General features: G+C 36.3%; 2 protein-coding genes across 2 annotated transcripts in view; one reads left to right on the top strand and one right to left on the bottom strand.

Annotated features, from left to right (window-relative positions):
• The window catches only part of si:dkey-9i23.16 (uncharacterized protein LOC571915 homolog), a 31,743-nt gene extending 23,985 nt beyond the window's left edge, over nt 1-7,758 (bottom strand). The window contains exon 1 of the mRNA XM_062032688.1: nt 7,694-7,758. The gene's annotated coding sequence lies outside the window, so the exon portion shown is untranslated. The remainder of the gene's footprint in view (nt 1-7,693) is intronic.
• tmem176 (transmembrane protein 176) lies at nt 1,723-22,945 on the top strand. Its single transcript, XM_062032686.1, has 7 exons — nt 1,723-1,983; nt 5,440-5,568; nt 5,829-5,939; nt 15,354-15,410; nt 18,852-19,004; nt 19,618-19,734; nt 22,070-22,945. Exons 2-7 carry the CDS (start codon nt 5,443-5,445, stop codon nt 22,127-22,129), a joined length of 624 nt encoding a protein of 207 aa, XP_061888670.1. The 5' UTR covers nt 1,723-1,983; nt 5,440-5,442; the 3' UTR covers nt 22,130-22,945.
• The last annotated feature ends 1,101 nt before the right edge of the window (nt 22,946-24,046 follow it).

Below are 24,046 nucleotides of genomic sequence, written 5' to 3'. Positions count from 1 at the left end.
AATGTTTGTAGAAACAATCTCCATGTCTAAGTGCTCTATTTTATACACCCGTGGCTGGGCCAGGTGATTAGGACACCTGATTCTGAACATTTGGATGGGTGTCCAAATACTTTTGGCAATATAGTGTATTACCAATACATCATGTTAATACCAAACAAATCAGAGTTTTTTATACTAAATATTACCAATACATCATCTTATTTATTTATTTATCATTTATTGCCGAACAAATCAGAGATTTTATACAAAATATTACCAATATAAAATGGTATTACCAAACACATCACAGTTGTTATACCATACATTACCAATATATCTAGTTTTTATCAAACAAATCATAGTTTTTATACTAAATATTACCAATGTAGAAAATGGATGGATGGATATCATGTTATCACCAAACACATCATAGTTTTTATACTATATATCACCAATGTATCATGTTATTATCAAACAAATCAGTTTTTATTAGTGATGTCCGATAATGGCTTTTTGCCGATATTCCGATATTGTCCAACTCTTAATTACGATACCGATATCAACCGATACCGATATATACAGTCGTGGAATTAACACATTATTATGCCTAATTTGGACAACCAGGTATGGTGAAGATAAGGTCCTTTTTAAAAAAATTAATAAAATAAAATAAGATAAATAAATTAAAAACATTTTCTTGAATAAAAAAGAAAGTAAAACAATACAAAAACAGTTACATAGAAACTAGTAATTAATGAAAATGAGTAAAATTAACTGTTAAAGGTTAGTACTATTAGTGGACCAGCAGCACGCACAATTATGTGTGCTTACGGACTGTATCCCTTGCACACTCTATTGTTATATATTGATATATAATGTAGGAACCAGAATATTAATAACAGAAAGAAGTAAAGTGAAGTGAATTACATTTATATAGCGCTTTTTCTCAAGTAACTCAAAGCGCTTTTACATACTGAACCCCAATATCTAACTTACATTTAACCCAGTGTGGGTGGCACTGGGAGCAGGTGGGTAAAGTGTCTTGCCCAAGGACACAACGGCAGTGACTAGGATGGCGGAAGCGGGGATCGAACCTGGAACCCTCAAGTTGCTGGCACGGCCGCTCTACCAACCGAGCTATTAAACCCTTTTGTGTGAATGAGTGTAAATGGGGGAGGGAGGATTTTTGGGTTGGTGTACTAATTGTAAGTGTTTCTTGTGTTTTTTATGTTGATTTAATAAATAAATAAAATATATTTAAAAAAAAGAACCCCACCGATACCGATAATTTAAAAAAACGATACCGATCATTTCCGATATTAAATTTTAAAGCAGTTATCGGCCGATAATATCGGACATCTCTAGTTTTTATACTAAATATTGGAAATATATCATGTTATTATCACACACATCATAGTTTTTATACCAAATACCACAAATAGATGATGTCATATCCAAAACACATCATAGTTGTTATCCCAAATGTTACCAATACACCACGTGATCACCAAACATTTGATAATTTTTACGCCATACATCACCAATATATTGAAAACAGTATCGTAAAAAAAGCTAAAATTATTAAATGACACCAAAATAGACCGATACCGTTTTTTGTTACTCAAACAACATAATTATTGCAACAATAATTACGTCCATAAATGTTAACAACGTCATATGTTCAAGCATGTTTAACAATAATTAAATCGACGTCATACAAATGTATTCATGTTATGTTTGAAAGCAAAATGGCGTCGAGTGTGATGAAAATAAGTATTTAAAAAGTATTTAACGTACCTTTAAAAGAGTAGGCAGTGAATGTTGACTTGCAACTATGCTGCTTGGTGGAAGTGCTGGAAGACGTCATGAACATTTGGAACAAACAAGGATGGAGAGAAAGGAAGCGGAGGAGGAGTTTCTTGGAATCCTTTTGACCAAACAACAACTTCTGTTCTTCAAGGATTTCTTCATCACGAATAAGGATCAACTTCTCTCAAAACCTCGGTAGGACTTTTTATTAACGTACTTTAGGAGCCACTATAGCATGCTTATAAAAACACTATATTGACGAGTAGAGCCAAATATGTTAATGATGCATTTCACTTGCGGATTTTATTGTTTATTATTTTACAACAACAATATCCAAACTAAACTTAAATCCAACAAACATATCTCATGTTTCGGTACAATTTATTATTTACGAAAAGCAAGTTGGTGCCAAAATTATTTTGGGTAAAAAAAACAAGCATGTAACTTGATTTTAGATACCTAATCCACAGGGTTTTCATTAAGAATAGACACAGCAAAAATGCATACTGTAAAATTACAAAAAAAAGAACATATGAACATGTTTTAAATACATATATATATATATATATATATATATATATATATATATATATATATATATATATATATATATATATATATATATATATATATATATAAAAATAATAAATATTATATATATATATATCCATCCATCCATCCATTTTCTACCGCTTGTCCCTATATATATATATATATATATATATATATATATATATATATATATATGTCCCTATATATATATATATATATATATATATATATATATATATATATATATATATATATATATATATATATATATATATATATGTCCCTATATATATATATATATATATATATGTCCCTATATATATATATATATATATATATATATATATGTCCCTATATATATATATATATATATATATATATATATACATATATATATATATATATATATATATATATATATACATATATATATATATATATATATATATATATATATATATATATATATATATATATATATATATATATATATATATATATATATATATATATATATATATATACACTACCGTTCAAAAGTTTGGGGTCACATTGAAATGTCCTTATTTTTGAAGGAAAAGCACTGTACTTTTCAATGAAGATAACTTTAAACTAGTCTTAACTTTAAAGAAATACACTCTATACATTGCTAATGTGGTAAATGACTATTTTAGCTGCAAATGTCTGGTTTTTGGTGCAATATCTACATAGGTGTATAGAGGCCCATTTCCAGCAACTATCACTCCAGTGTTCTAATGGTACAATGTGTTTGCTCATTGGCTCAGAAGGCTAATTGATGATTAGAAAACCCTTGTGCAATCATGTTCACACATCTGAAAACAGTTTAGCTCGTTACAGAAGCTACAAAACTGACCTTTCTTTGAGCAGATTGAGTTTCTGGAGCATCACATTTGTGGGGTCAATTAAACGCTCAAAATGGCCAGAAAAAGAGAACTTTCATCTGAAACTCGACAGTCTATTCTTGTTCTTAGAAATGAAGGCTATTCCACAAAATTGTTTGGGTGACCCCAAACTTTTGAACGGTAGTGTATATATATATATATATATATATATATATATATATATATATATATATATATATATATATATATATGGGGGCGGTGGTCCCTGGTTCCCTGGGCACCACACCTACTGTTTGTGGGTTGGGCTCTCGGGGAGGCTGGGGCCGAACTCTGGCTCCCACACACACTGGGAGTCAAATGTATTGTACACACAAATTCACATGCACTCACCTACATACAGGTACCTACGCTCCCACATACATATACAAATACAGTACATATTTACACACTCAAAGTTTGTACATCCACACGCACATTCATTATACAAACATACACATACTGTACATATACACTCACTGTACAAACACACATACTGTATACACATACTGTACATATACATTCACTGTACAAACACACACATACACATACTATACATATACATTCACTGTACAAACACACACATACACGTACTAAACATATACATTCACGGTACAAACATACATATACACATACTGTACATATACATTCACTGTACAAACACAGATATACACATACTGTACATATACAAGTACATATACATACATACACTCATGCACATAATCACGTTTCATCAAACATATATTAATGTTGTTGCCCTAGGGTAAACTGGGTATAACACATGGTACTCTGACAAAGCTTAACCTATTGTTACTATAACAATCTACAAGGTTAATGTAGGTTGCTTCTCTTTCTTCCCCTCCATTTTTCTGCATTCTTTCGTATCTCAAGTTATCATTACGTATATGTATTGTTGCATTTGAACAACTGTATTGTTGATAATAAAGGTACATTTTTGGTATTGTTCATTATCAATAGCGCTATTTCTATTGCTCCATTTTTAGTGTAATAATGCTCATTGTCATTTCTGTATTATTTTTTATTTTCGCTAACTGCTTATTTGCTATTACTTTTACCATCATATTTGTACATGTCGTATTTGCTGATGTTGCTCTATTGTTGTTGTTGTTGTTGTGTTTGCTGTTGTTGTTTTTGTCTCTCTGTCTACTCCCCCTCTTGTCCCCACAATTCCCCCCTCTGACTTCCTTTTTTTCTCTTTCTATCCCCTCCTGCTCCGGCCCGGCTGCACCAAATGATAATATAAATACATTTAATAAAATCAAATACAAATAAGGCAACAAAAGAGGTATCCTACACTTCTCTTTTGTAAAGTAAATCTGAACAGCCGATATGGGCATCTACATCAACTATATGATTTGCCTGAGAAGCTGGACAGGACACAAAAATAAATAAATAAATAAATATAATATATAATTAATAGTGCTGATTATAATTTTCTAAGTAAATTTATGAATTGACTATCAATATGATTTTTTTTTGTATAATGGATGGTGATAAATTACATATTATAATAAATGTATATAATGTGAAAATTATAGTTACATAAAATAAATACATGTTCTCTTTTTAACTTATTAATAATGTATTACTTAATATATATATAAAGTAATAACTAAAATTAAAATAATGTTGTATATTGATGCATGTACATGACTGAAATATATATATATCCATCCATGTTCTACCGCTTGTCCCTTTCGGAGCCGTGGGGGGTCGCTGAAACCTATCTCAGCTGCATTCGGGCGAAAGGCGGGGTACACCCTGGACAAGTCACCACCTCATCACAGGGCCAACACAGATAGACAGACAACATTCACACACTAGGGCCAATTTAGTGTTGCCAATCAACCTATCCCCAGGTGCATGTCTTTGGAGGTGGGAGGAAGCCGGAGTCCCCGGAGGGAACCCACACAGTCACGGGGAGAACATGCAAACTCCACACAGAAAGATCCCGAGCCCGGGATTGAACTCAGGACCTTTGTATTGTGAGGCACATGCACTAACCCCAGTGCCACTGTGTGTGTGTGTGTGTGTGTGTATATATATATATATATATGATTTGTTTTGGGTTTTGTATTATAATTGTGTAAACATATTTAAGTTACCCATACACTCTTCTAATTCATGAAGTAAAAGATGGGCTATCCTTATCCGATACAATATCTGCTGTCTTTTGCAGGTGATGGCAGTTTCTGTCCCGAGGGTTCTGGAATTAGAAGTCCAAGAGGACGCCAATGCAGTGAAACTGATAGACAAACAGCAAGAAGTGTGTGGTGCGAACCAGAAAGGACAGCCCAAATGTCTCGGGGTGGGTCTCCACTACAAGGGAATCATTCCAATATTATTGTGTGTTTTCTACAAATAATCAAAAAGTGATCTAATTACAAGTTTACAATAGATTATAGCAGTTAATCTCCAAATGGGCGAGTCGGAATGATAGGAGATGCGTTGTTGTACTTGTACCTTCTAGATAACACTTTTGGTGCTAGATCAGAGGACTCACTGGATGAAAAACGTAGCTTGTGATAATGTGAGTCTTTTTAAAAAAAATGTTTTGCTTGATTTCAGGTTAGTCAGATTATGCTGGGACTGATGATCATGTCCTACTCTATTCCTCTGCACTTCACTGAGTTCACTCAGGTGGTTTTCCTGGGAGTACCATGGTGGAGTGGCCTGGTGGTGAGTGTTCACATTGACTTCTACAAAATATATGATGGAATAAATATTTGAAATTAACGTGCTGATTTTTTAAATTGTATTTATTTATTTATTTTTTACAAAAAAAGGCTATTTTTTTGGAAGTATTTTTCATATCGGCAATCCAAAATGTTGAAAGAGTTATATTGGACGAAAAATACAAAAAAAAATCTGTCTGGAGCCGCAAAACATGTAAAGTCTTATATAAGTGTTACAATGAAGGCAACACATGATGTAAGTGCTATATTAGCCTACTATCAAAGGCTGACACAAAACTTTGTTGAAAGAAATGTTGTTTTTTAATTTTTATTCTACACATTTTTGCAACATTGGAAATCATTAGTAAAATGGAGAGAGTGAGATAACTCCTCTAAATTACTGGCTCACAATGGCCAAAGGTATAGATGTGTGTGTCCAAGTTAAAGGAAACAGCAGGCTGTCTTCTTCTAATGGATTTATTACAATCTTTGCAAGCTGGGTAAGGTTTGCTGTGGTCTGGAACAACATGGCACATAAACAACTATCATAAATGCAGCCAATATTACATACAGATAATGTGCCATGAGACATGCAAATATAAATTAAACAGACAGAGGACTTAAGTAAAGGAAATTAAATGAGCTCAAATATAGCAACAAAAGAGGCATGATGATGCAATACGTACATACAGCTAGCCTAAATAGCATGTTAGCATCGATTAGCTTGCAGTCATGGATTGACCAAATATGCCTGATTAGCACTCCAGCAAATCAATAACATCAACAAAGCTCACCTTTGTGCATTCACGCACATCATTAAACGTTTGGTGGACAAAATGAGACAAAGAAGGAGTGGCATAAAACACGTCTTTCCGTGGCAGCATCAGAGAAAGTTGTACATGTAAACAAACTACGATGAGTTCAAGGATCGCTGAAATTAGTAGGACAAAGCGGTGCTTGCCAAATACTGTCATCAGTGAAGCATGTTTAATATAAACAGTGGGATTTCTAACAATTAGGAAGGTTTGTGTCATGTTTGTATTTGTGTCATATTGTCATATTTGTGTCATATTGTCCTCCTACAGCATGCGGCTTTAGAGCTGCGGGTTGCTGACCCCAGACTTAGACCAATTTGCTTATTCTGGTAATATGTATACTTGGGATGTTCCTATCACAATTTTATGCCGTGGATTGTGGTACTGATCATAGCATAAGTGAGATCGACCGATATTGATACCGGTAGGGATGGAAATTGCTTAGATTTTTCTGGTTCCGATGCCACATCTGATTCTGCTTATGGATTCGGTTCTTTTTCGATTCTTATTTGGAAAAAATGAACAAAAAGGTAGATTTGCATAAATGCTGTTTAAATTAGAGGTAACGTGACCTTAGAAAGCCAACAGTGAAGTATTAAAGGCCTACTGTAACCCACTACTACCGACCACGCAGTCTGATAGTTTATATATCAATGATGAAATCTTAACATTGCAACACATGCCAATACGGCCGGGTTAACTTATAAAGTGCAATTTTAAATTTACCGCTAAACTTCCGGTTGAAAACAGGAGTATCGGTAGCCCATTGAAGCCAATACAAAAAGCTCTGTTTTCATCTCAAAATTCCACAGTATTCTGGACATCTGTGTTGGTGAATCTTTTGCAATTTGCTTAATGAACAATGGAGACTGCAAAGAAGAAAGTTGTAGGTGGGATCGGTGTATTAGCGGCTGGCTGTAGCAACACAACAAGGAGGACTTACTTGGATAGCAGACACGCTAGCCAACGCCAGCCCCCAACCGCATCTGTGATCGGGTGAAGTCCTTCGTCGCGCCGTCGATCGCTGGAACGCAGGTGAGCACGGGTGTTGATGAGCAGATGAAGGCTGGCTGGCGTAGGTGGAGCGCTAATGTTTTTTCATAGCACGGTGAGGTCCGGTTGCTAAGTTGCTAAGTTAGCTTCAGCGTCGTTAGCAACAGCATTGTTCAGCTTTGCCAGGCTGAGAATTATTAACCGTGTAGTTACATGTACATGGTTTAATAGTATTGTTGATCTTCTGTCCATCCTTCCAGTCAGGGATTTATTTATTTTGTTTCTATCTGCATTTGAGCCAGATGCTATCACGTTAGCTCAGTAGCTAAAGAGCTTCGCCGATGTATTGTCGTGGAGATAAAAGTCACTGTGAATGTCCATTTCGCGTTCTCGACTCTCATTTTCAAGAGGATATAGTATCCGAGGTGGTTTAAAATACAAATCCGTGATTCACAATAGAAAAAGGAGAGAGTGTGGAATCCAATGAGCCAACTTGTACGTAAGTTACGGTCAGAGCGAAAAAAGATATGTTTTGCACTGCATTCTAGTCCGTCACTCTAACGTTCCTCATCCACGAATCTTTCATCCTCGCTCAAATTAAAGGGGTAATCATCACTTTCTCGGTCCGAATCGCTCTAGCTGTGTTGAAAACAATAGGAAAATATGAGGAAGCGAACAACTGACTACGTCACGCTACTTCCGGTAGGGGCAAGGCTTTTTTTAATCAGAGACCAAAGTTGCGAACTTTATCGTCGTTGTTCTATACTAAATCCTTTCAGCAAAAATATGGCAATATCGCGAAATGATGAAGTATGACACATAGAATGGATCTGCTATCCCCGTTTAAATAAAAAAAAATCATTTCAGTAGGCCTTTAAGAGGCACATATTGTATGTACCAAAAAAACAAAACACTTTTTGGAAAATAAATATAATAAATAAATATTCTTCTGTAGAATTAAAAAATTAAAACATATGTGGAAATTACACAAAATAACTTTTAAGAATCTTTGTCATACTGGTGACCTCAAAACAATTGTTAAGAGTTACAAGGTGAAACTAATATATGACAGGCTCATAACATGCAACTCACGATAGCCATGATCATGAAAATGATAATACCGTATTTTTTGGACTATAAGGCGTACATAAAATCCTTTCATTTTGTCAAAAATAGACAGTGCGCCTTATAACCCGGTGCGCCTAATGTACGGAATAATTATGGTGGTCCTTACCGACCTCAAAGCAATTTTATTTGATAAATGGTGTAATAAGTGTGACCAGTAGATGGCTGTCACACATAAGAAATACGTGTAGACTGCAAGATGACACCAGTAAACAACACCAAAACTTTAAATGTTCCATTGGAAATAAAGAACATTACACACCACTCAAAAATCTGTCAAAATGTTTGAGTATAACTTTGAAGCCGCACCGCTTGATGGATTGTCTGCCCATACTGTAGTCAGAGATACAAGTATTACCATGGTGTGTGTATAAAGACCGCAAAATGGCACCCATTAGCAGACATATTATCTGGCGTTTTGTTTCACAATATTATGCAAAACCAACTTTTCTTACCTTCTGATGTGTATTTGAGATCTGCATAAGTCCTGACAATTTGCGCACTTCCGCCACTGTAGTCCGTGCCGATATTGTCGTTGATAAGCTTCTTCTTTTTCACTATCTTCTTGTTATGGGACATTCGTCCCCTGCTGTTGCCATTTCTAATATAAAGTCGCGTAAAGTTTTAACTATAGAGGCTCTAAAAATTACGGGTGTAGTGAGTTTACATTATTTACCCAAGGAACTTTAGTTATTAGAGAGTTCCGGTCGGCTGGTTTTTCACGGAACACATTTCCGGCGTTGTTATTGCACTAGTGAGCCACGGATGAGGAGATGCTGCTCCGTTATTGATTGAAGTAAAGTCTGAATGTCATTAAAACAGTTAGCTCCATCTTTTGACACTTCTTCCACTCCCGTCCTTGCACGCTACACCGCTATAACAAAGATGACGGGGAGAAGACGCTGCCAAAGGTGAGCCACGTAAATAAGACCGCCCACCAAATGGTGCATCCTGAAGCGAATGTCAGAAAGCGGCTTGAAGATGATCTGTAAAACATCATCTATGCAACATTTTGACCAAAGAACCACAATTACATGTTATGTAGACCACAAGGAAGTTTTACATTTAGAAAAAAATCATAATATGACTCCTTTAGTGCGCCTTATAATCCGGTGCGCCGTTGGTATGAAATATGACCGGAATAGACCCACTCATCAGTAGTGCTCCTTATAATCCGGTGCGCCCTATGGTCCGGAAAATACGGTAAATGCTCTGACATATCCCACTTCGCATGAATTTACATCACATATTAGTTTCACATTTGAAGTTGAATTGCTGACATGAATAGACTTTTACACGATATTCAAATTTTATGAGTTTGACCTGTATAATGGAAATGACTGAGTGAAAACGTGGTTGGAGGAAAACATGCAACTTTTCTCTGACTACAATTGAACATTCACCTACCAAAAGTCAGGAGCACCATGGGAAATGGGTTCAAGCTTTTGACCACAAACTTTCATATATCCCGGCCTGAGTCATTGCACTCTTCCCTGCTACGGTGAAAGGGTATGGATATTGTAGACATGACCTGGAGTGAGTACTTACTGCCCGCATCGGAGCCAGTCAGAATCTGTCTCTCGTCTTGCTCATCTAAATGAGAAGGCATTTATTTCAATTTAACAGCTAATAGCGCTAACATTATAGGCCGTGTTGGTTGGTACCTTCAGTTGATTAGTACCTACTATTCAGATGACATGCTAGCGTTACTGCCACTGGGGATTGGCGCGGTTCAAAAACGTGACTTTTATTTATAGTTATTGTGTGCTGTGAGTTAACATGTTTTAGCACACTGCTCGCATGTCCTCCTCTTGAAGAAATAGCAACTTTGCAGTTATTACAAATAGTGCCTTTGTAACCAAACTTTGGAGCATTTACGCGGCATATTGCTGTCTGACATCACTATGCACGTTGCGTAATGACGCCATTTCCAACCATAAGAATCGTTAAAGGAATCGTTTGGAAAAAATGTCAAACGATTCCAAGGAATTGAACTGGTTTTCGATTCTATTCCCTCGGTACTGATCACATGTATTAACATTCAATTTTTCCATGTATTTTTGGTGAGTGCTATTGGCAGTTAAACAATATCAACACAATGTTTATACTAGCTCCTTATTCTTTTTCAGGACCCTATTCTCCCGTTTGTGGTTAAGTGTTTTGTTGTACGTGCTTGAAGTTACACAGTTATCTAGCCTGTAGACACACCCACCCTGTGCTCTAGTGCAGTGGTCCCCAACCACCGGGCCACGGCCCGGTACCGGTCCGTGGACCGATTGGTACCGGGCCGCACAAGAAAAAAAAAAAAAAAGTTTTTATTAAATTAAATCAACATAAAAAACACAATATATACATTATACACTACCGTTCAAAAGTTTGGGGTCACCCAAACAATTTTGTGGAATAGCCTTCATTTCTAAGAACAAGAATAGACTGTCGAGTTCCAGATGAAAGTTCTCTTATTCTGGCCATTTTGAGCGTTTAATTGACCCCACAAATGTGATGCTCCAGAAACTCAATCTGCTCAAAGGAAGGTCAGTTTTGTAGCTTCTGTAACGAGCTAAACTGTTTTCAGATGTGTGAACATGATTGCACAAGGCTTTTCTAATCATCAATTAGCCTTGTGAGCCAATGAGCAAACACATTGTACCATTAGAACACTGGAGTGATATTTGCTGGAAATGGGCCTCTATACACCTATGTAGATATTGCACCAAAAACCAGACATTTGCAGCTAGAATAGTCATTTACCACATTAGCAATGTATAGAGTGTATTTCTTTAAAGTTAAGGCTGGTTTAAAGTTATCTTCATTGAAAAGTACAGTGCTTTTCCTTCAAAAATAAGGACATTTCAATGTGACCCCAAACTTTTGAACGGTAGTGTATATCAATATATATATCAATACAGTCTGCAGGGATACAGTCCGTAAGCACACATGATTGTATTTCTTTATGACAAAAAAAAAAAAGATAACACCCCCCCTCGCCCCCCCGGTCTGTGGGACAAATTTTCTTTTTTTTTTTTTTAATTTTCTTTTTATTGACATCCAGCATCAGACATTCATATCCATTACATCATATTCACATAAATCATATATCTATTGTCTGCCCCAAATGTCAAGATATTTTTGTTTATATCCCACCCATACCACCCACCTCCCTCCCCAAAAAAGAAAGAAACAACAAAAAAACAACAACACATTTTCAAGCGTTGACCGGTCCGCAGCTACAAAAAGGTTGGGGACCACTGCTCTAGTGAAGCAAAAGTGCATAAAGGGGAATTTGGAATTTTGCCTATTATTGACAATCATTATGAAAGACAAGAAGACCAATTTTTTTTTTTTTTGCATTTTAACTCGTAATGATCGACTCGTCTGCCTCTAAATCACTTTAAAAATACATCCAAAAACCACCAACAATTATTCATTTACGTTCCGTAACCTGTATAATAACCAACATTGTTATTGTAAGAGCAAACACTGAGGAACTCTTTTTCTAGCGTAGTAGCATATCACCTTGCGACGGCATGCTAAGGCATTAGCCTTACGCTAACTTCTGCGTCAATAGCTGAATGGCTTTCGAGTTTATAATGCACGACACAATGCGATAGGACATCAATCTTTACGGACTGGAAAACATGAACAATCATATTACGGTATCTGTAATATGATCATGTGTTGTTTGTACACAGCTAGCTCGAGAGTATATGTAGTTGTAATAACAAGCATGACGTGTATCATGTATCATGATCAAAATTATAGTTAATTACTTGATGGACAGGGATAATTACTGATGGTCCGTTTGGTCAACCTGGCCGGGGACACTTTTTTCCAGTTGATTTTGGGTAAGCCCGCCATTTATGTTGGCACAGCTTGGCTCCAGGTCCCACATGTACACTGTCAAGTCACGCTGACCTCAATCTCTCGGCTTCTGTCTGCTCCATCGTTTCACACTCTCTTCTATAATTAGTAGTTCATCCTCTGTGTATTCAGCTTCAAAAAGATATGGTTGCGAATCCTCATTCGTCCAAAAATACCGTATTTTCCGGACCATAGGACGCACCATATTATAAAGTGCACTGCCGATGAGTGGGTCTTGTCAGGTTTATTTTCATACAAAAGGTGCACCGGATTATAGGACACATTAAAAGGGGTCATATTGATAACACTTCCTTGTAGGCTACATAACATGTATTGGTGGTTCTTTGGTCAAAATGTTGCAAAGATTATGTTTTACAGATCGTCTTCAAGCCGCTTTTCTAAAAGTCGCTTATTTACGGGAGTGGAAGAAGTGTCAAAAGATGAAGCTAACTGTTTTAATGACATTCAGACTTTACTTCAATCAATCACGGAGCGGCATCTTCTCATCCGTGGCTGACTATTGCAATAACAACACTGGAAATGTGTCCCGTGAAAAACCGTCCGACCGGAACTCTCTAATAACTAAAGTTCCTTGGGTGAATAATGTAAACTCACTACACCGGTGTTGTTGACTTTAGTCATATTGCAGTCTACATGTATCTCTTACGTGTGACTGCCATCTACTGGTCACACTTATCATTTCACCATGTACCAAATAAAATAGCTTCGAGGTCGGTAAGCACAACCAAAATTATTCCGTACATTAGGCACTGTGGAGTTTTGAGAAAATGAAAGGATTTTAAGTGCGCCTTATAGTCCAAAAAATATGGTAGTTGTTCTCGTTGTCTGTTACATAGTCTGCCATGATTTCAACACACTTGTGAAGTAGGAAGTTCTGGAACACACATTTGTTGCCAGAAGTCGGAAGTGTGTTGCGATGGAAACGGAAATAAATTGGCTGAGGAAATAAGTTGTGGCAATGCTTAAAATGACCAAAACACGGTAAATATTGTGCATGTTACATATTGTTATGAACGTGTCTGTTACTACATTTTATATACGTGTATATATATACTTGCAGCGTGTATATAAAACGTTGCTGGTGGGCTTTGAAGGCTACAATGGTGACTCTAATGTTAAGAGTCTTTAAAAAATACACCTGTGTACTTGTCCCTCATAATGATTGTGAGCAATAGGCAAACTTCCAAAAAAAGTGCAGTTCTCCTTTAAAGGCCTACTGAAACCCACTACTACCGACCACGCAGTCTGATAGTTTATATATCAATGATGAAATCTTAACATTGCAACACATGCCAATACGGCCGGGTTAATTTATAAAGTGCAATTTTAAATTTCCCGCGAAACTTCCGGTTGAAAACGTCTATGTATGATGACGTATGGTTGAAACGGAAGTATTCGGACACCATTGTATCTCAATACAAACAGCTCTGTTTTCATCGCAAAATTCCACAGTATTCTGGACATCTGTGTTGGTGAATCTTTTGCAATTTGTTTAATGAACAATGAAGACTGCAAAGAATAAAGCTTTAGGTGGGATCGGTGTATTAGCGGATGGCTGCAGCAACACAACCAGGAGGACTTTGACTTGGATAGCAGATGCGCTATCCGACGCTAGCCGCCGACCGCATCGAGGATCGGGTGAAGTCCTTCGTCGCTCCGTCGATCGCTGGAACGCAGGTGAGCACGGGTGTTGATGAGCAGATGAGGGCTGGCTGGCGTAGGTGGATAGCTAATGTTTTTAGCATAGCTCTGTGAGGTCCCGTAGCTAAGTTAGCTTCAATGGCGTCGTTAGCAACAGCATTGTTAAGCTTCGCCAGGCTGGAAAGCATTAACCATGTAGTTACAGGTCCAGGGTTTAATAGTATTGTTGATCTTCTGTCTATCTTTCCAGTCAGGGGTTTATTTCTTTTGTTTCTATCTGCAGTTAAGCCCGATGCTATCACGTTAGCTCCGTAGCTAAAGTGCTTCACCGATGTATTGTCGTGGAGATAAAAGTCACTGTGGATGTCCATTTCGCGTTCTCGACTCTTCATTTTCAAGAGGATATAGTATCTGAGGTGGTTTAAAATACAAATCCGTGATCCACAATAGAAAAAGGAGAAAGTGTGGAATCCAATGAGCCAGCTTGTACCTAAGTTATGGTCAGAGCGAAAAAAGATACGTCCTGCACTGCACTCTAGTCCTTCACTCTCACGTTCCTCATCCACAAATCTTTCATCCTGGTTCAAATTAATGGGGTAATCGTCGCTTTCTCGGTCCGAATCGCTCTCGCTGCTGGTGTAAACAATGGGGAAATGTGAGGAGCCTTTCAACCTGTGACGTCACGCTACTTCCAGTACAGGCAAGGCTTTTTTTTATCAGCGACCAAAAGTTGCGAACTTTATCGTCGATGTTCTCTACTAAATCCTTTCAGCAAAAATATGGCAATATCGCGAAATGATCAAGTATGACACATAGAATGGATCTGCTATCCCCGTTTAAATAAAAAAAATTCATTTCAGTAGGCCTTTAAGTTGTGAATGAAGGCGGGCTCATTAATTACTACACTCTTCTTGCCTCACCATCACTCATTTCTCTCTCTCTGTTTGCACGTTTCTCACCAGTTTATTATTGCTGGAGTGGTGGCTGTCATCTTGGACAAACGCTGTACGACATGGACTGTGAGTTACACACATTAAGTTGTTATGGAGAACACAACACACTAACATGGAGCAGCTTTATGTGGGGAATGTATTTTTTTTATATCATACATTAGGGCAGGCATGGTCAAAGGGCAGGCAGCCCTTTAAACTTTTCAACACGGACGTCTTCAAATTATTATTTTTTAAACCGTTCTCATTGAAACTGGAGCCGCCAATATGATGTGCAGTCCATTTTTATAACTAGAGAGAGTATTCCAAAGGTTGGAATCTGAGTGATATACGGGTTATTACGGTAAGGCAAGGCAAGGCAAGGCATATCAAGAGAACAATTCGTACACAATGCAATTTAAAGTGCTTCACATAAAATTAAAAGAAGGCAAAAATAAAAATATTTCAAATTAAAATCTGAAAATACAATCATTTAAAACAATCAGACTTAATTAAAATTAGGATCTATCAAAGAGTATAGATAAAATACTTTCAGTTGTCATGTGCACAATTAAATAGAAGTATTTTCAGGCTGGATATGAACATTGCCAACGTTGATGCCGGACTCACGTCTTCAGAAAGACTATCCGAGATTACAACGGAACGCAGTTTCACCATTTTTAGTCCTGATTCTGGACACAGGCAGGAGACCACTCCTTTAAGTTCTCATAGCTCGAGATGGTTCATGTGGTTCTAACACAGTGGTTCTTAACCTTGTTGGAAGTACCGAACCTCACCAGTTTCATATGCGCATTCACCGAACCCTTCTTTAGTGAAAAAAAAACAAAACCGTTTTTTTCAAATTCAAGACAAAGTTATATGTTTTTGGTAACACTTTAGTATGGGGAACATATTCTAAGTAACAAAGACTTAATTTAGAGTTATTTGGTTAGGGTTAGGGTTAGAGGGTTAGGACCAGGGTTAGAGGGTTAGGGTTATAATAAGGCCATGCCGGATAAGGCATTAATAAGTACTTAATAATGACTAGTTAAGAGCCAATATGTTACTAATTTGCATGTTAATAAGAAACTAATTAATGGTGAATATATTCCCCATACTAAAGTGTTACCATGTTTTTTTACTGGTGCACAAAATGAACCGTGCATGAACATCACCTTGTTCAAAGAACCAACACAGTGCATAAACTCACAACAAATTACACACCTGCAAATCAGTCTGACTTCTGCTGTTGCCGTATCCGTAATACGCTGATAGGGAGAAGTTTTTATTTACACGATGAGTCGGGTGTGTCTTGACCCCCGCCGAACCCCTGAGCACGACTCACCGAACCCCTAGGGTTCGATCGAACTCAGGTTAAGAACCACTGTTCTAACATGTCAGAGATGTACTTTGGCACAAGACCATGAGAAGACTTGTACTCAAGGAGAGCTGTTTTAAAGTCTATTCTCTGAGCAACAGGAAGCCAGTGCAGTGACCTAAGCACTGGACTATTATGGTCGTATTTCCTGGTTCTAGCCAGGACTCGAGCAGCAGCATTCTGGATGTTCTGCAGCTGCTTTACAGCTCGTTTAGAGAACACAGTGGGAAGGCCATTATAATAGTCTAACCTGCTGGAGACAGACGCATGGGTTAGTCTTTCTAAGTCTGATTTCTGACGTTTATATGTTTACGTTTATATGTTCTTATTATTCCATGTGTTGTTGTTCATACTCATAGTTAATATTACAAACCCAAAATATTTATTTTCTTGTACATTCTTTTATTCGGCAAATAGGTTGTAAAATTTCATTAGTTTTTTTGACGTGGTCATAATATTTTTAGGATTCTATCAGTCATATTGTGAGGGTTTGTATTGTGTGTTGAGCTTTTAACCTTTTCCGCAGCGTTTTAGGAATTTCTTTAACTCATGCCGAACAACCTACACGTGTTTAAAGAACCAAGCACACAAACAGCCGAATGCGTGACACTTTTTTACAGCTAGAATATTGTGTCATAAAATGTTAAGACACAGACAAACTCACTGTGTCATGTTAAAAATCAGAAATGAAAGAATACGACCGGTGAATATTGTCACACAATCATCAGTCACTCCTCTGTTACACAGAAATATCCTGCTTTTATCATACAGTATGTGTATACTGTTTATTTATACACATATATACAGTACATACATATATATATACTGTATATTAATATACACAGTATATATATATATATATATATATATATATATATATATATATATACATATATATATATATATATATATACATATATATATATATACATATATATATATATATATATACATACATACATACATACATACATACATACATACATACATACATACATACATACATACATACATACATACATACATACATACATACATACATACATACATACATACATATATATATATATATATATATATATATATATATATATATATATAAAGTATCTATACACTAGTGTATATATAGACAGTATATATATGTACATATAGGATATATATACTGTATATTATAATATATATATACTATATATGTATATATATCATTGTATGAATATATGTATAGTGTATATACACATATATACATATTTATACACTACCGTTCAAAAGTTTGGGGTCACCCAAACAATTTTGTGGAATAGCCTTCATTTCTAAGAACAAGAATAGACTGTCGAGTTTCAGATGGCCATTTTGAGCGTTTAATGGACCCCACAAATGTGATGCTCCAGAAACTCAATCTGCTCAAAGGAAGGTCAGTTTTGTTGCTTCTGTAACGAGCTAAACTGTTTTCAGATGTGTGAACATGATTGCACAAGGGTTTTCTAATCATCAATTCGCCTTCTGAGCCAATGAGCAAACACATTGTACCATTAGAACACTGGAGTGATAGTTGCTGGAAATGGGCCTCTATACACCTATGTAGACATTGCACCAAAAACCAGACATTTGCAGCTAGAATAGTCATTTACCACATTAGCAATGTATAGAGTGTATTTCTTTAAAGTTAAGACCAGTTTAAAGTTATCTTCATTGAAAAGTACAGTGCTTTTCCTTCAAAAATAAGGACATTTCAATGTGACCCCAAACTTTTGAACGGTAGTGTACTTTAGGTCAGGAAATAACACAGAGGTTATTTCATCCGTACTAGCCTGATTCACAGGTTTCCCTGCTCTACAGGGGATTATTTTTTTTGGTACCTAAATAAAACCCCCTGAAGAGCAGGGAAACCTGCGAAACAAGCTTGTAGGGATGAAATAACCTCTGTGTTTTTTCCTGACCTAACGTATATTCCGCTCTACCCCGGATAAACCACAGAAACTTTGACTATACAGATTTATATATGTACTGTATATACATATATAAATATACATGCACATGTACACATGTACATATATATATATAAATATATATATGTATACATATAAATATGTATATGTATCTATATATATGTATATACATACATATACAAATATATATTTTTAAATCTTTTCCAGTACTGCGTGTCCATGATTGTGAACGTGGTGTCTGTGGTGCTGTCCATCGTGGCTGTGATCATCTATTCTGTGGACCTGGACAAAAACCCAGAGTTCCCCTGTGTCAGGAAGAGCATACATCACTCCGCCTGTAGTGAAAGATTCTACGCTACAGTGTGTATCAATTCATTTGCTTTTCACAAAGTGACATAATGTTGTGCTTTTTGTCCCATTTTTTTGCCTCATATTTGTCATTTCCGCATGCTTTTTGCTCAAACTGTAACTGCGGTCTGTGTCATGTTATGTTGTGTTGGCCACGGCATTCCAGAGCTAAATATACTTGTATTTTTGTCGGTCACCGCAACACGCCGGATCATTTTAGCTAAAATCGGCTTGTGTTGGAAAGGAAGTCAAGCACAAACAAAATAAATTATCCAGTTTACGGATAATTAATGGATGGATGGATTTTCAAAATAAAATACTTTCTGTTCAAGGCAGCTGGTGATAACAATTTTGGGCTCGGATAGCATGTTTTGCATACTCTCTTTAAGTTGACGACTTGATTGAAACTTTTATTGATTGAAACTTTTATTAGTAGATTGCGCAGTACAGTACATATTCCGTACAATTGACCACTAAATGGTAACACCCGAATAAGTTTTTCAACTTGTTTAAGTCGGGTCCACGTTAATCAATTCATGGTAGCTAGCAAAGTATCATGTATGTCGATTGTCTATGCAAAGTTCTTAAAAGTTCATAAAAAGTATGTCTTTTTTATTCGAAACAGAGACTGTCCAGAGGACTGAAATCCTTCCTGCTATTGTTCACACTGGCCCAGACTGTAGTGTGTGCCACTCTTTGCATCCTTCTCTACAGACACAAACGCGCCATTGGGTTGTATGCTGTAAGACACACACACACACACACACACACACCTTTTTCCACATTGATGCTTACATATTACACTCTTGTTTATATTATAGAGTCTTAATATACTATATCTTACTAGAGCAGGGGTCGGCAACCCAAAATGTTGAAAGAGCCATTTTGGACCACAGATACTGAAAAGTAATCGGTCTGGAGCCGTAAAAAATTAAAAGTCTTTTATAAGTGTTATAATGAAGGCAACACATGATATAAGTGTCGATATTAGCCTACTATCAAAATGACTATGTGTCCCAGGCTGACGCAAATCTTCGTTGACAGCAATGTTGAAATTTAATATTTATTGTACACATTTTTACATTAGTAAAACTTCTCAGAGGGTGAGATACCTCCTGGAAATTACTGGCGCAGAATGGCCAAAGGTATAGATGTGTGTGTCCAAGTTAAAGGAAACAGCAGGCTGTCTTCTTCTAATGGATTTATTACAATCTTTGCAAGCTGGCTAACGTTTGCTGTGGTCTGGAACAACATGGCGCACAAACAAGTATGAGAAATGCAGCCAATACTACATACAGATAATGTGTCATGAGACTTTTCAAATATAAATTAAATACACAGAGGACATAAGTAAAGGAATTAAATGAGCTCAAATATACCACAAATGAGGCATAATGATGCAATATGTACATACAGCTAGCCTAAATAGTATGTTAGCATCGAATAGCTTGCAGTGACCAAATATGCCTGATTAGCACTCCAACAAGTCAATAACATCAACAAAGCTCGCCTTTGTGCATTCACGCACAGTATAAAACGTTTGGTGGACAAAATGAGACAAAGGAGTGGCATAAAACACGCCTTTCTGTGGCCGCATCAGAGAAAGTTGTACATGTAAACAAACTGTTGCGTCACAGTCCACCCAACGGTGAGTTCAAGGGCCGCTGAAATGAGTAGGACAAAACGGCGCTCGCTAAATAGTCTCATCAGTGAAGCATACACACAAACATATTAAACAGTGGGCTTTCTAACAATTAGGAAGGTTTGTGTCGTGTTTGTCCTCCTACACAAACCATACTACAACAAAAAAACTATTTTTCATCCCATTTTTCTTATTTCCATACATTTTTTTAAAAAGCTCCATGGAGCCACCAGGGCGCCGCTAAAGAGCCGCATGAGGCCCTAGAGCCGTGGGTTGCTGACCCCCATACTAGAGTGTCATATTATAGTGTTATAGGGTATTATAATACTCGTGCAGTGGTTCTCAAACTTTTTTTTGCCAAGTACCACCTCAGAAAACACTTACTTGGCTCTTCAAGTACTACCATAATGAGCAACATTAAAATACAGTAGCGTAGTAAGCCTGAATATTAATTAAAAACAAAGCACAGGTTTTATTTAACAAGTATATTTAATATTTTTTTAACAGTAATACTGTGTTTGAATATTTACTTGATTATTTGGCTTACCACTAGATGGAGCCCGTACACCACTAGTTGTATGCCTACCCCAGTTTGAGAATCACTGACTTAGCGTGGTATTACATAATAGTGTTTGTTTATAGTGTGTCTTATAATAATGTAGTGTGTTATAAAAGTGTTGTTAAAGTGATTCTTGTGTTGTGAGCGATAATACAATACACTGGTAGGAAAAAGACTGCAGTACACATTTATATATATCACGTAAACCAGGGGTGTCAAAGTCAAAGGCTAAGAATAAATGATCTATCTATGATATTTGATTAGTTTTAGAGCCGGCCCGCAGGCTACAGCCGCCTGCTGCTGTTTTGCATGCACCAATACTCCATCAGTGTTGGCGCTAGGAATTTTTTAATTCAAGTCATAAAAATGGGGTCCCACAGTACATTTTTGGGGTCCCACTTTTTTGTAAGTGTTTGGAAAACAAATAATAAATGTATGCATTATCCTGTTGTATCTCACATTCTATATTGTGTTTTGGAAAAAGGTTGCCATAAACGTTAATTCACTAAAAAAAATAATACAAACGAAAACACATTTTTATGCATATGTAAATGTATTCAGTTATAAACAATCATTCACTTTCTTCTTTCCTTCCTGGATCTAAACTTTACCGCTGCCGGTAGTTTTGTCCTATATTTTTATTGTAATATTTTCAGAATTTGTTTGTTCTATTTTTGGCCAAAGTAAGACAAAGAAAACAATCTGAAGTTGTCTTAATTTTGTAGTTTTAATGCCAGGGTTTTAATACTCCGGCCCGAATGTGCACAGATTTTCCTCCATGCTAAAATGACTTTGACACCCCTGATGTTAACGATCAACAGCGTTGTTTGGTTTTAAAACATCGTTAATATTTCTCCTCTCTCCTCCTGTGTGCAGCCTTTTCCTGGATCCGCTTCATCTCCTCCAAGAGTCCTCATAACTCCCGACCAGTGCTGATCAGTCACATCACAACATGAACACTTTTTGTACATTAAGGATGCAAAAACTATATGAAGGGTTGAATGTGACAATATTAGATAAATACATACATTTTTAAAGAATTACTTAAATGGGTCATCAATTATATTGGAATGAAACACATAAATATGTGTCAGTTTAATGTAAAAGTACATTTAATTATTTTAATCGTTTAATAAATGATTGATTTCATTATTTCTTAATTCAACCAATTATTTCACAATGTTATTGATGAGGGCTTTGTGAATTCAGTAAAACTCGCCTGTCGCAGTCCAAACACCTGATTGATTACCCAGCAGAGAAGTACTGGTCGATATCTTGGTCGGAAAGTGCAGAAATAACTCCCAACAACTGCAATACATCCCTCTACTTCAACTGCTACATGCTCTAGGTCTCTGTAAGGTCTAAAATATAAAAATACCACCAACTCCCGCAAAAGTATTCCCTCCTTAGCCGCCATATTTCGAAAGACATCCAAAGTTCCAGGCTTCAAGCTGCAGCAATCAATCAAAATGTATTCATGTAGTCATCAATCACAAGTGTCTTAAAAGTCTTTAAACCTCACAACGACATCCCCTGATTTAAAACCACATCCAATCATCAAACTAAAATCCTTTAGGCCCCGCCCACTGACTTTAATGGGTGAGTTTGACGGATACAATACATTCATGAGGCGCTGACATGTTCATGACATAGTTAAATAAAATATTAAATCTAGAAATAAATATTTTAATTATAAAAATAATAATTCAATATTGTACTTTTACAAAACCTAAAACCAGTGAAGTTGCCACGTTGTGTAAATGGTAAATAAAAACAGAATACAATGATTTGCAAATCCTTTTCAACTTATATTCAATTGAATAGACTGCAAAGACAAGATATTTAATGTTTGAACTGAGAAACAAATTTTTTTTTGTTGCAAATAATCATTAACTTAGAATTTAATGGCAGCAACACATTGCAAAAAAGTTGGTACCGGGGCATTTTTACCACTGTGTTACATGGCCTTTCCTTTTAACAACACTCAGTAAACGTTTGGAAACTGAGGAGACCAATTTTTTAAGCTTCTCAGGTGGAATTATTTCCCATTCTTGCTTGATGTACAGCTTAAGTTGTTCAACAGTCCGGGGGTCTCCGTTGTGGTATTTTAGGCTTCATAATGCGGCACACATTTTCAATGGGAGACAGGTCTGGACTACAGGCAGGCCAGTCTAGTACCCGCACTCTTTTACTATGAAGCCACATTGTTGTAACACGTGGCTTGGCATTGTCTTGCTGAAATAAGCAGGGGCGTCCATGATAACGTTGCTTAGATGGCAACATATGTTGCTCCAAAACCGGTATGTACCTTTCAGCATTAATGGTGCCTTCACAGATGTGTAAGTTACCCATGCCTTGGGCACTAATACACCCCCATACCATCTTTTTGCCACTTGTGCCAGCTTTTTTGAAACATGTTGCTGGCATCAAATTCCAAATGAGCTTATATATGCAAAATATAAAGTTTCCAGTTCGAACATTAAATATCTTGTCTTTGCAGTCTATTCAATTGAATATAAGATGAAAATATTTGCAAATCATTGTATTCTGTTTTTATTTACCATTTACACAACGTGCCAACTTCACTGGTTTCGGGTTTTGTACATGGAATACTCAATTATAATCCGGTGTGCTTTATAGTGCGGAAAATACGGTATTCAATTCCAATCATAAATAATGACACACGTAACAATTCCAAGATATATTTATTTAATTTTGTCACATTTGACCCTCCATAAAACTAATCCAATGTATGCTAAGCTATCTGAACAAAACATCCACACTTTAGCTTTGTGTTATAGCTGACAAAGCAAATAATCCAAAGGATTTCATTATACATGTTTTTATATTTTA

The sequence above is a fragment of the Entelurus aequoreus genome, linkage group LG22 (assembly GCF_033978785.1).
Source record: "Entelurus aequoreus isolate RoL-2023_Sb linkage group LG22, RoL_Eaeq_v1.1, whole genome shotgun sequence".
NCBI classification, from domain to species: domain Eukaryota; kingdom Metazoa; phylum Chordata; class Actinopteri; order Syngnathiformes; family Syngnathidae; genus Entelurus; species Entelurus aequoreus.
This window is presented reverse-complemented; position numbering and strand designations above follow the sequence as displayed.